Genomic DNA, 14682 nt, shown 5'->3' with positions numbered 1-14682 from the left:
AACCCAGCCAAAGAAGACATTGGAACATAAGGCAGTTCTCCAACCTGACAAACAGTCCAATCCCTGCCACCATGGAAGATAGATATTGAAAGATGACAATGATGATATACATTTTTATACATAGATAGAAAGATAGATAGATCATCAATTAACGTCTGTTGTCCATGCTGGCATGGGTTGGACAGTTTGACCAGGGCTGGCAAACTGGAAGGTTGCACCACACTCCAGTTTGATTTGGAACGGTTTCTATGGCTGGATGTCCTTCCTAACGCCAACCACTTCAAGAGTGTAATGGGTACTTTTATGTGCCACTGGCACAGGTGCCATTTGTGTGACATTACTATCTGCCATGACTGTGATTTTACTTGGCTTGATGGGTCTTCTTCTCAAGCATGACATAATGCCAAAGGTCTCGGTCATTGCCCCTGTGAGGCCCAACACTCGAAAGGAGCTATTCAGGTGCCACTGGCATCAGACACTTTACCTCTGTGAGACCCAACACACAAAAGGTGCTTTTTACATGCCACCAGCATGGGTGCCAATTATGTGACACTAGCATCAGCCACGACTACAATGTCACTTGCCCAAGGTGCCACGCAGTGGGACTGAACCCAGAACCATGTGGTTGGTAAGCAAGCTATTTACCACACAGTCACTCCTGCACTGATGATAAAGCATTTCAAAATATCAAACACAATGTTTATTCATCTTTTAATTAAATACATGTGAGTGTGAATATTAATTTTTTCATATCCCATGCTGTATTGCTTTTAGTATTCAATTATGTATTTATTCATTACCTCCATATGGATCGTCTCTTCGAAGTTTTAGTACAATGATATCATCTGCAGTCTCCAACAAATTAGCAGCCTCATCTGCACAACAAGGCTCCATTCGAATATCATTGATGGCTAAAAGTTTATCACTTGGCTGTATAGAACCACATCTGCGTAAGTAAAAAAAAAAAAAAATATGAAACAAAAATCCATTAATACATAATTCTGCTTGTTTTCCAGTTACAGTAGGTTTGCAAAGAGTAAAACAGATGAGTAAAATAAGAAGAGAAAATATAATGATGCTATGAACAGCAGAATAGAGTATTAGTTACTAGGAATTAAAAATTATTTGTTTTCAGTCATTGACTTGTTAGCAAATCAGTCAGTCTTAACAGGCTCTGGCTAGTATATTTCTATTAAAGTACACTGTCTTTGTTTCAATTATTATTGAAAATAACAAAAAATGGACTATATACTTGTTGTAATTTGACTTTATATAAGTCAGATAATGCTTGGAACATAAATTAAGATGAATTTTTGTTGGAAGGTTTTAGTTCACATCACTTCAAAACAGGAAGTTTGCATTGTGGAAGCAAAGTTGGTTTCAGGTGGGTTCACAGAATGTGAATGATAAAATTCTAAAAATAAAAGTCTACAAAAGGAAACATTTTCAGTTATTTGACCTGTTAGAAGTAGCAGTATAATCTCCCTCAAATGAAACCTATCCATCTTAAAAATAAAAAAAAACAAGCTACATTGAATAATATATTCCTTGATAGGCTATATAAAAAAAACATACAGGATGGTCATGGTCAGAATACTTTCTTTTTTATCATCAGTAAATTGAGTAAATGAGCTCCAATTCTTAAATGTCGTCTTTATTTCCACCCTCACCACCACCAATAACTCAAAAGATGAAAGATACAATCAACCGCTGACTTGGTCAGAAGGTCATACATTTTGGAGAGTGTGTATATTTGATTATATAAGTCCTAATATTTGATTGCAACTTATTCTATTGAAAACTACTGCCAACCAATAAGATAAAAAATAATGTTTCCTCAGAACACTTGATTAAAATCGTCTCTAATTATACGAGCAAAGTTGAACATTTTGTGAAGAAATGAGGGTATAGACCAGTGGTTCTCAACCACTTTTTTACTTGTGGACCCCTTTGATTACTATATCATTCTGGTGGACCACCATAGCCATTCTATGATTAAAAGCTAGTTTTATAGACACTTCTTCCAAAATTCCTATTTTATTTTCCATACATTCATTTGTATAGGTTTGCAATAGTGTTCCCTGAGAGAACAGGTTTCAGTTGCTGGAAACACGTTGAACTACGTAAAACATTAGAGAAGGAAACTTAGCTTTTTCTTGCAATAAATACATTTAACACATTTTTTTTTTTCATGGCCATCTGTTTCACCAGTTCTCAGTCAAATCGTCCAACCCATGCTAGCATGGAAAGCGGACGTTAAACGATGATGATGATGATGATATCCTTAAAATACTACTGTGGCTCCCCAATTTACTATTTTGCTTGTGTGGGCCCTACCAATACTTATATGGACCCTGGTTGAGTACCAATGGTACAGACTTTACATTAATCCTAGTCCCTGAAAAGTATTTTATTTTATTAATCCCAGAAGGATGAAAAGTCAAGTTGATAACCATTAAGGATTGGCACACAAAATATAAAGGGACAGGGCTGGATTAAGACCTATCGAGGCCCTAAGCACTTAAAAGTTTGCGGGGCCTTCATAAAAGATTATGTAATTCAAAATATAACCAATAACAAACTATAAAATTATTTTTTTATTTTTCAAAATGAAACAAAACAGTATGAGGGAAAATGATGTTTATTTTTGTATACTTCCACTTTATTTATATTTGAAAAGGTTCCTCCTACTTTTTGAATTGCAAATTCTTTGATCAGATCCTCAAAATAAATCTTAAGTAACACATCTGCATCTATACTAGTAGAGATAAAGGCATCCTGAATATTATTTTAGCAAGTTTAAAGTAATTTCTTTTGTGCCATAAACCTGTGGGATTCCATTGCACCATTTATCTCATGCCAGTATGGAAACCAAACATTAAATGATGATAATGTCTAGTGTTAGAAGAGGCATCAAACTGCTGAAACCGCACAAAAATATACACTGGCACATGATGCAGTCCTCTAACTCATCAGATCATGTTGAACCCCAACCGAAACTAACATGGAAGTTAAATGTTACCACATTTTAACATGTGTAAGGAACCCTTTTTTGTCAAAAATTAGGTTTAAAGAATATGGAAGTTCATTATACATTGGCAATATTATAATCCCTTACAAAACCATTTTTCCAAATTTTAGGCCCCAAAAATTAGGGGGTTTCTTATACACATTAAGATACAGTAAATGTTGTTGTTAATGATGATTATTATGATGTCTGTGGAATAATCTGCCACTAATTTGTTTATTCAATTACTTGGTAATTCTGTTGATTGAACATCTATAATGCTGACAATCAAAGCTGATAAGTATCTACTGATATCTACATCGTCTGCTGTCCTTGCTACAATAATCCTCACCAGGAATTACTGGGGATGGATTAATGATGGTAAAATCTTTCTAAACTACGAAATACCTAAGCAGACAGCAACAATAATAATAATTCTTTCTACTGTAGGAACAAAGCCTGAAAATTTGGGAGGAGCAGGTAGTTGATTACATTGACGCTAATCATTTTACTGACCCCAAAAAGATGACAAGCAAAGTTGACCTTGGCGGAATCTGAACTTAGAATGTATAGACTGACAAAATGCTTCTAAGTGTTTTGTCTTCCATGCCAATGATTCTACCAGCTCACCACCTCAATAATGCTAAAGTTTGAAGTCCATGTGTATATAAATGATACAATTTTGAGAGAGAGAGAGAGAGAGAGAGAGAGAGAGAGAGAGAGAGAGAGAGAGAGAAAGAGAGAGAGAAAGAGAGAGAGGAAAGACTTAAAGTATTCTTTGCTGTGACATTGAAAGAGAGAATAATTTGGGCGGTTTTGTTCAGACACAACGATGATGGTGATGATGATGATGATGATGTTTTGTAATGGTGGTAGTTAAAACACCAAAGGGATTACAAAAAGGCTGAAGGAATGGGAAGAAGAAAGAGAAAGAGATAAAGGTCCAGTTAAAGTTTTAAATATGCCAAGGGTGCTAGTGGTAGCAAGTTGAGGGATCTCCAAACCCTCCACCACCACTAACTCACTTAGAAAGAGAGAGAGAGAGAGACAGACAGACAGTTGGAGAGAGAGAGAGAGACAGACAGACAGTTGGAGAGAGAGAGAGCAATGTTTGTAGCAGTAGTAAAAGCAGAAGCGGGGAGAGAATGAGAGAGACCTGAAGAGAGGCAGTGGAGAAAGTATGATGAAAGTTTATTGAAGTGGGTGGGTGACAGAGAAGGGTTTTGGATAGGAAGAAAAAGAGGGTTAAAGAACAGAAGGCATATGACAGACAAGAACAAGCCCTGCCCCCTACCAACACATCAGTTACAGTTCTCAACCAAAGTGGTAGATTGGGAAGGGAAGTTTAAAATTAGTGGGAATCATGATTTTGAGGTGGGGGGGGGGATAGGGTGGAATAGGAGGGGAACTATGAAAAAGTTTGGGAATCAAGCATTTAGGAGTTTGGTCAGTAGATTATACAAAGCTAAAATTTGCTGAGTAAGCAGTTTAAAAATAAATTTCTTGACAAGTGATCTTACACACACACATGTGGTGTATTATATTGATATACACTTAAATACACATACACACATTATTTGAAACATGCATAAACACCCACATTAAAATACATTGTATATGCACATACATACTTTCACTAAAACAGACACACACACACACACACACACACACTTTTCTAAAACATATGCCTTTATATACAGACAGTATTACTAAAGCAAAATACACATATACAAGCCAAAAAACATTGACATGTACAGCAAAATATACACAAATATACTTTTAGTAACATGTACATAATGATGCTGATACATATGTATGTATATATATATATATATATATATATATATATATAGACACACACACATATTTGACCATCATATATACATACATTACAGTAGCAACTTAATGCAGTTACATATCTATTTCTACAGAAACACATTTTTAAATCAGCTGCAAAGACAAATTATACAAACATTTATTAAAACCACTACATTACTTATACACGTGAATATATTCACACATACAGAGAAAAAGCTCTGTCGATCCATACATTTAAAATACACACACCTAATAAAAGACATACATACATACGTACGTACGTACATACATACATATATTAAAAGATACTGACACAAACACTTTTTATGAACCAAAAAAATTTGCTATCACAATTTGCCAACAATGGCATCATTAGTCACAGGTTCCCAGTGTGTCAATCGTTAGTTCAGTACATTTTTAATGGAAGAAGTGATAAGGGAGTATCTGTAATGCAGTGCAAAACAAATACTGCAAGAGCACCAGTTTTTTCAGTTTTCTTGCCATTGTTTATATCCTTTGACACCCTGCTTCCTGCCATATATATATATATATATATATAAATATATAGTTTTAGGGAAAAATATCAAGTTTCAAGAACTCATTGATGAAAATCCACTATCACGATGAGTTTTTGAAACTTGGTTCCTTTCCCTAAAACTATATATTTTTATATATATTTTAATCTATAAAGCTCAATTTAATTTTAATTTTAATTTTTTATAAATTGATTTTAATTGAGATTTTACCTGTAATTTTGGATTTTGTCCCTAATATTATATATATATATATATATAAATTAGGATTTGAATAAGGCACTTAAATGGCAAGGCACCAGGTTGGGTAGAAAAATATTCAGTTTATGTAAATGATTAACTGTACCTGACTCAGTATATCATGAGCCTTGAGGCTAATCACGAAATGCACATTGCACTAAATGTATGGTCTATAATATACTTTGGAATATAAATATGATGCTAATAGAGAGAAAAAGTGGAAAAAAAAAACCCGATTAAAAACTGTATTTAAAAACATTTAAAATGGTACTGCTTGGGAGTGGGGCTCAATACAGTCATTTCATTATCATTAATTTTATACATTTTATATATTTCATGTCATCCGTTTTATGTTTTTGTCCCCACTGTGGTGTTGTGTGTGTCCTTGTATTGTCCCCTCTGTGTTAGAGCCTAAGTGCTTGTTATAAAGAATAAAATATACTTTGGATCTACACAAGTAGCAGGGACCAAGTAAGGTGAATAATAAATAAATAAATGAATAACAACAGTTGGATAATGAGTCAATTCACTACAGTTGGAAGTGAAATCGAAATTGATATCGAAACAAATTTGACGACTCCCATGCCAACCTTTCCTTCATTGGACACTAAACTCTGCTTGCGAAGACCTGTTGGGGCAAGTGAAATCAAAATCGAAATCATAATTGAACCAAATTCGATGACTGATACCTGTGCCAGTGGAGCGCTAAGAGCACCGTCTGAGCGTGATCATTGCCAGAGCAGCTGTCTGCCTTCTGTGCCAGTGGCACGTAAATAGTACCATTTGAGCATGATTTTTACCAGCATTGCCTTACAGGCACTTGTGCTGGTGGCATGTAAAAAAACATTCGAGTGAAGTCGTTGCCAGTGCCGCTGGACTGGCTCCTGTGCAGGTGGCACGTGAAAAACACCATTTTGAGCATGGCCGTTGCCAGTACCGCCTGACTGGCCCTTGTGCCGGTGGCACGTAAAAGCACCCACTACACTATCGGAGTGGTTGGCGTTAGGAAGGGCATCCAGCTGTAGAAACTCTGCCAGATCAGAGTGGAGCCTGGTGCAATCATCTGGTTCACCTGACCTCAGTCAAATCATCCAACCCATGCTAGCATGGAAAGCGGACGTTAAACGATGATGATGATAATGAGATACACACACACACACACACACACTCAACAGGCTTCTTTCAGTTTCTGTCTATCAAATATACTCACACGGCTTTGGTCAGCCTGAGGCTATAGTGGAAGACATTTGCCCAAGGTGCCATATAATGGGATTGAACCCAGAATTATGTGGTTGGGAAGCAAACTTCTTGTCACACAGTCATGCCTGCATCTATATGTATATCTTTTTATATATTAATGTGCTAGAGAGAATGTGTGTGAATTTGTGACTGACTGTGTATGTGTTGTATTAAAGAGTTAATATGTTTAAATATGTTTGTGCTTATGTGTATATATTTTACTGTGTATGCACGTGCGCGCGCGCGTGTGTGTGTGTGTGTGTGTGTGTGTGTGTACAAGTGGCAATGTGTGACTTTGTATGTTTTTACTGTGCTAATGTCTATGTATTTATATGTGTATATTTTAGTGCACCTTTGTATGCGAGTGTATGATGAACCTGTATGTGTGTGCATGCACAAGTGTGAATCTACTGCACTGTGTGTATGTTTGTGTATTATTTGTCAATATCCTTTAGTATTTGTTTGTGTATATGTAGATGTAGATGCATCTTAGTATCTGTTTGTTTCCATGTGTGAGCATGTTTGGCAATCAGTTAAAACATGTATACACATGTATACACATATATATTTCATGTTTAACAGCTAATATATTTATATACACCTGTTTGTTTGCATGAATGTGCATTTTGGGATATGCTTGTGCGTGTGTATATATGTGTGGTATTCTGTGAGTGAACATGTATGCATATGTGGTTATATGCTAAGCTTTTTTAACATATGTTTGCATGAGTATATTATCAATAAAAACGCATTGAAATAGAAGTAAAAAAATTAAAAAAAAAAAAAAAATAAAAGAAAATGCCCTTCAAGGGATTTTGTATTTGAATCCTTGAATGTAGTTAAAGATGAAAAAAAAAATTGATTATAGAATACTGAAAAGAAAAAAAATTAAGAACAGAAAAGAAATATTTAATAAAATCCAGAACTAAAACTGCAAAAAAATAAATAAAATTTTTTTTCTAAATATTAAGGAAAAAAAAATGGATTTTCCTCCCAGAAATCATTAAATATTCAATAAGATGCTTTGTTATTTTGTATTTTGTTTTAGTAATGGTAATAAGAAGCATCTGGGATAGATCTGAATAAGAGTTGGAAGAAATATATCATCATCTAACATAATCTGGAATAACTGGTAATAAGAATGTGGGGGGAGGGGGATGTGAGCAAGCCAATGATTGTGGTGGTGGTGGTGGTGGTGGTCGTGGAGGGGCTTAATTCTTTCTTGAGGATGTTTTTTGTTTTTAATCATTTATAAGATGGCTTACAAGTGAAAGAATAAAGTGTATTGTAAAGTTTCCAAACACCTCAAACACACACACACATATATATATATAATCATAAACATTTCAACATTTTAACATCCACTTTTCCATGCTTGCATGGATCAGACAGAGTTGCTTGAGGCAGATTTTCTATGGTTGGATACCCTTCCTTTCTGTGTGTGTGTATATGTTGTTTCCTTGTATGTCCTGTAACTTAGTGGTTTGACAAACAGAGATGAATTAAATATGAAAACAAAAGGAGTAAAGACAAGATATAGCAGTTCACTGCTGCAGATACCCTGTTTCCCTTTAGTTTTCATCTGCATCACTGGCTTGTTAATTCTGACCAGGTACTCTGTCAGTGTTAATACTCATATTTCTGTCAGTTGAGAGGAATAAAGGCAAAAAAAAACAAAAAAAAACTGGCACTCCATCAGATATGATGGCAAGGGTTCCAGCTGATCTGATCAATGAAACAGTCTGCTTGTGAATTTAACATCTAAGTGGCTGAGTACTCTACAGACATGTTTTCCCATAATGTAGTTCTCAGGGAGATTCAGTGTGAACACAAAATGTGACAAGGCTGTCCCTTGGAAACACAGGTACTACTCATTTTTGCCAGCTGAGTGGACTAGAGCAATGTGAAATAAAGTGTCTTGCTCAAGGACATAATTCACCACCAGGTATCAAACTCACAATCATGAGTCGAATACCCTAACCACTGAGCCATACACCTTCACTAACCAGGATGGAGCAATGTTAAATGTCTTGCTCAAGGACAGATTTTGTATCCCCTGGATTGGAAATTAAGAACCCAGGTGCCAACCCACTGGAGAAATGTACCTTCTGATTAGATAGGTACCAAACTGAAGTTGATAGGATTGACGAAACCCTTCAAGGAGTGCTCCAGCATGACAACAATCCAATGACTGAAATCAGAAATAGACTGTGTGAATACAAATTGCTATACAAAATGTTATTGTTGTTGTTGTTGGTAGTCTCTTGTAATCCAAGAATGTTGATTCCACAATTTCTGGCTGAACAACCTGCACATATAGTTTGTTTATAGTGATAAGGTGTTTGTGCTGTACATGAGCTTGCTTGCTCTCTCTCTCTCTCCATCAGTCTGATGTTACCTGTACAGGTGCACAGTGTGTCACATGTCAGATGTCAAAGTGATCACAAAGCAATGAGAAATAAAGTGTTCTGCTCAAGAACACCATGCACTGCCTGGTCTTGGAATTGAAACAACAATCATGTGATTGTGTGTGCAGCACCCTAACCACTAGGCTACACAAAGCATTAAAGAATAAACGTCAAGATATATATACATATATATAGAGATGCAACACAGAATTTTGTCAGTGAACAGGTCGCAGTCTCAAAGCGACGAAAATATTTTGACAAATTAAATTTAAATGTTGAAGTGAATCTAATGGTTTTTGTGTGTTATTTTAAATGGCTTATAAACACCTTCCACGCTGCAATTGTTTGCGTTCCAGCACACAATCTCAGATCAGGTCACTTGCTATGCAAGTATATCTCCGTAATATATATATATATACACACACACACAGGGCGGTGAGCTGGCAGAAGCGTTAGCACATTGGCGAAATGCTTAGCGGTATTTCATCTGTTGCTACGTTCCGAGTTCAAATTCCGCCAAGGTTGACTTTGCCTTTCATCCTTTCGGGGTCGATTAAATAAGTACCAGTTACGCACTGGGGTCGATATAATCGACTTAATCCGTTTGTCTGTCCTTGTTTGTCCCCTCTGTGTGTAGCCCCTTGTGGGTAGTAAAGAAATAACACACACACACACACACATATATATATATAAAAGCTACTGGATGATAGAATAAGTGTAGAAAATGGCTGCAAGAGCCCGAACAAAGTATATTAGATAAATAACATTTAGATTACATACAAAAATAGCTCTATTATCATCAGCCTTGATGATTATTATTTTTGACATTTTTGGTGAAAACACACAGGGATAATAATGGAAAGAGGTTTATTTAAAGGAAACAATAGTTAATGCTTAATTCTGTCGACATATGTTTATAGTGAACCATCTCACCTGTTTGCCACACTTCCACGCCTGACATCTGTAATTATTAATGGATCGGTAGGTTTGCGATTGTTTGGTGCTACAAAATGAAGAAAACCAGAATAGATAAAAGTTAATCATTTCGTGAAGGTGCTAAAATACAGGAAAACAAGAATCATTTCCTGAAGAGAATAAAGAAGAAAAAGAAGAAACAGAATATTCTTTTATTCTTTTATACTCAATTCAGTCATGCGGTTGCAGTCATGCTGGAGCATCACCATGGAATATGTGCAATAACAGAGGAATCAATAGTATTTTTCGGAAGTTCAGACAAATTTACTGGGCTATGAACATGCATCTTCAACAGGGAATCTCTACATGGTTGTAATCGTTGTTGCTGTTGCCTTAATAGAAGTTCAATGTTGTAATTCTAGTTGAAAGCATCTCATCACTTCTCTGGTGTTTTTTTCAGAGATCCAGCATGTTTATATTAGTAGAATTAGCTGTATATTGAAAGGCACCATACGGAATGGATTGTGATGTGTACATACATCAGCAATTTCTGCGTCTATTTGCTTGCAATAGTCAATCAACATGGACCAAAAAACTGAAACACAACTGTGCCTGTGTGCACTTTGTTTCCCATGGTAGGCATTGTTCTTCCTTATTGATTATGAGATGGTTTAATAACGGCTAACTACCTTTGTAGTATTTGAGTTTCAGATCATATCTTTAACTATGAAAGTGTGACATTTTTTTTTTCATTGCCATCTTTTGGTTTTTCCATTGTTGACCAATAACTAATTTGCATGAGATTTTTATTGAATTCTAGGAATGAAACTGGCTTCAGTTTCTTTTTGTTTTTTTGCTTGTAATCTGAATATGAGTGAATAATGGGGGTAGTTGTTTTTGTGGTGAGAGTGATGCTGTTTATGATGATGATGATAATGTGGAGTGGTGATAATGGTGATAAAGATGACAGTGTCTCCAGTGGCAGTTATTCTTGATGCAATAGTCACGTTGATGATGTTTATGAAAATAATGATGTTTATGATGTTTATAATGATGATGGTGATGCATTTATGAAGACAATATTGATGAAAATGATGATTACTATATTTATAAGAATGGTGACAATATTGATAACGATGTTGTTTATGACAATGATATTATTCATGACAATGGTGATTATGATAATGATATTTAGAATGATGGAGGCAACGAGTGATGTATGATAGTGATAGTGGTGGTGGTGGTGATTATCATGATAATGATGTTTATGATGATGATAACGATGGTGGTGGTGGTGGTGTTTATGATGATGATATTTATGATGGTTATAATGATCTTTATTATGATGATGATGATGTTGATAGTAGGGATAGCAGTTATGATAATCACCATTCCAAAGTGACAATTTCTATTTTTGTTCTTATTGTTGATACAAATTTAAGTTGCCATAAGCCAGTATTAAGCAGGAAAAAGGGGTTTAACGTTTCTTAATGCTTCAAACCTGTTTTTTATTCCAAAACAGCCAGAAGAGGAAACAGCAGCAATGAAATAATTGGCAAATTACAAGGAATTAAGTCTGAAAGTCAGTGAAAGGTAGCCTGAAGGTAAACTTAATCTATTTATATGTTTATATATTATGGAAGTGGAATGGCAGATACTATCTGTTGTTTTGCCAGACACTGTTATTTAGTCTCATCTTCCTTTTGATTCCTTGGCTGTGTGGTTTTTTAGAAATTTACTTTGCAATTGGTAGTTCCTGGTTTGATCCTTCCACATGACATCTTGGGTAAATCCCTCCTACCAAAGCCTTGATTTGATCAATGACTTTATCACCATCATCACTGTTTTAGCATCTACTTTTTCATGTTTATATGAGAGTCAGATGGAGTTTATTGAGGTAAATATTCTATGGCTGTATGACCTCCCTTTTACCAAACCTCACCTGTTTCTAAGTGTGGTAATATTTCCCCCCATGGTCACACATGGAAACATTGCAAATGAATGACAATGTTCGTGTGACAGTGACTCATGCCTATCACACAATGCCAAGACAAGGAGACAAACATATACACATATCATTACCTCTGCCTTAGTGAAGGCAGAGATATTGTTTTCAGTCATGTTTGTTTGTGGACAAGATATCTGAAGAACCGCTGGATGGATTTGGATGAAACTTTCAGGGATGTTTGACCTCATGACTGGCATGAACTCATTAAATTTTGGGATCGATCAGGTACCAGACAAGGATTCTGGATTATTTTTCAGGGTTTTTTACTTAAGTTTTGAGAGTGGTCAGGTTCATTTTTGATATTCTCAGTTGTGAGAGCAGTTGAGTTTATTTCAGATATTCTCATTTTAAAAATCATCTCAGGATAATCATTGGGAGGATGCTGGTGTTGACTTGGCAGAGGCTCTGAGTGCTCTTGTTTACATCATTTACACTGGACGGTTATGTGTCCTCATCTTGTTTGTTGTTACCACATTTCGACTGATTTACTCTCCAGCCTTTTGAACCCAACCTGGGGTTCTCATTCCTAAGGTATTTTTTGCTGATGTTATTATTATTATTATTATTATTATTACTATTATTATTTATTTAAGGCAGTGCCTGGAATTGAACTTGGAATCTCGGGGTTAGTAGCCCATGCTCTTAACCATATGGTTAGGAGTATGGGCTTCTAACCCCAAGATTCTGAGTTCAATTCCAGGCAGTGCCTTGAATAAATAATAACAGTAACATCAGCAAAAAATATTTTAGGAATGAGAACCCAAGGTTAGGTTCAAAAGGTTGGAGAGTAAATCAGCCGAAACGTTGTGGCAATAACAAACAAGATGAAGACATATATCCGTCCAATGTAAATAATGTACAGAATTCCTCATCTCTAAAATATAGAACAGTAATATACACATATGTACATACAATGGGATTCTTTCAGATTCCATCAACCAAATCCATTCATAAGGCTTTGGTTTGTCAAGAGCTATATCAGAAGACACTTGCCCAAAGTACCACACAGAGGGAATCAAATACAAGACCATGTTATGGTAAAGCAACTTTCTCAACCACAGCCACACCTGCAACTTATGTATGCACATATGTATGTATCTTTTATGAGACTTTATCAGCAAGTGATCTAAGTGGTGATAAAGAACCGCAAAATCTGGTGCTCTTTAATCAGAAACTCTAATCGTATGTGTTTTATACTGAGATAAAGATACTCAACTTGTCCCACTGATGTTCAGATGAGCTGTACAAGATGGTATCAAAAAGTTCCTGAGCTACTTCTACAGCATTCCAACAGCTAGCAGCACATGGTTGCATGCACAGTGAGATCTAGTAGCGACCTTCATGAGGCAGAGTGTTGAGTGACACTGTGTTTACTTTGCAAGTTGTGAAATTCATGCTTTTGTGGTCACATGCATGCTGTAGTCTGCAGTTTGTTGTTATGGACAGGCAGTTGGAACAAAGAGCTAGTGTGAAATTTTGCATTAAATTTGGGAAGTCTTCTACAGAGATGCAGGAGTGGCTGTGTGGTAAGTAGCTTGCTTACCAACCACATGGTTCCGGGTTCAGTCCCACTGAATGGCATCTTGGGCAAGTGTCTGCTACTATAGTCTCGGGCCGACCAAAGCCTTGTGAGTGGATTTGGTAGACGGAAACTGAAAGAAGCCCATCATATATGTATATATATATATATATATATATATATATATATATATATATATATATATATATATATATATATATATATATGTGTGTGTGTGTGTGTGTGTGTGTGTGTGTGTGTGTGTGTTTGTATGTTTGTGTGTCTGTGTTTGTCCCCCTAGCATTGCTTGACAGCCGATGCTGGTGTGTTTATGTCCCCGTCACTTAGCAGTTCGGCAAAAGAGACCGATAGAATAAGTACTAGGCTTACAAAGAATAAGTCCCGGGGTCGATTTGCTCGACTAAAGGTGGTGCTCCAGCATGGCCGCAGTCAAATGACTGAAAAGAGTAAAAGAGAGTAAAAAGAGAGAAATTGAGCTTGCTTCAGCAATGAGGCAGTGGGTTGTACACAATGTTTTGAATGGCACAGGTACTTTAAAAGTAGAAGAACGTCCCTGGAACATGATGAGCAATCTCGAAGATCCGCCATGAGCATCACCTCCAGAAATGTGGAGAAAATCCATCAGCTGGTGCATGAAGATCGTCAGAGGACAATCAAGAATGTTTTGAAGCATTTGAGGGAGGACATTTGGTGAAAGCAACTGGAACTGTGGAGCACAAAGAATTGGATTCTTCATGACGCCAATGCACCATGACTCTGAGCTCTCCTCACTTGTGAGTTTCTTGCCAAAAACAACATGGTATTGCTTCTGCATCCACTCTATGCACCAAATTTAGTGCCTGCAGACTTCTATCTCTTCCCTAAGATGAAAATACAGCTCAAAGGTCACCGTTTTAACACCATTGTCAAGATCAAGAGCGAATTGCAGAAGGTCCTCAATTCACTTACGGATGATGACTTCCAGGCCAGATTCC

General features: G+C 36.2%; 1 protein-coding gene across 10 annotated transcripts in view; it reads right to left on the bottom strand.

Annotated features, from left to right (window-relative positions):
• Positions 1-14682, bottom strand: part of LOC106884182 (glutamate receptor-interacting protein 2) — a 537293-nt gene that overhangs the window by 53881 nt on the left and 468730 nt on the right. For all 10 annotated transcript variants that reach the window (XM_052965766.1, XM_052965774.1, XM_052965783.1 and 7 more), the window contains 2 exons: positions 10179-10248; positions 801-946 (listed from right to left, as the gene is read on the bottom strand). In XM_052965766.1, coding sequence (XP_052821726.1) covers positions 801-946; positions 10179-10248 — 216 coding nt within the window. The remainder of the gene's footprint in view (positions 1-800; positions 947-10178; positions 10249-14682) is intronic.

Source organism: Octopus bimaculoides, chromosome 1 (assembly GCF_001194135.2).
Source record: "Octopus bimaculoides isolate UCB-OBI-ISO-001 chromosome 1, ASM119413v2, whole genome shotgun sequence".
NCBI classification, from domain to species: domain Eukaryota; kingdom Metazoa; phylum Mollusca; class Cephalopoda; order Octopoda; family Octopodidae; genus Octopus; species Octopus bimaculoides.
Note: the sequence above shows the minus strand (reverse complement) of the source record. Positions and strands in the feature narration are given on the sequence as shown.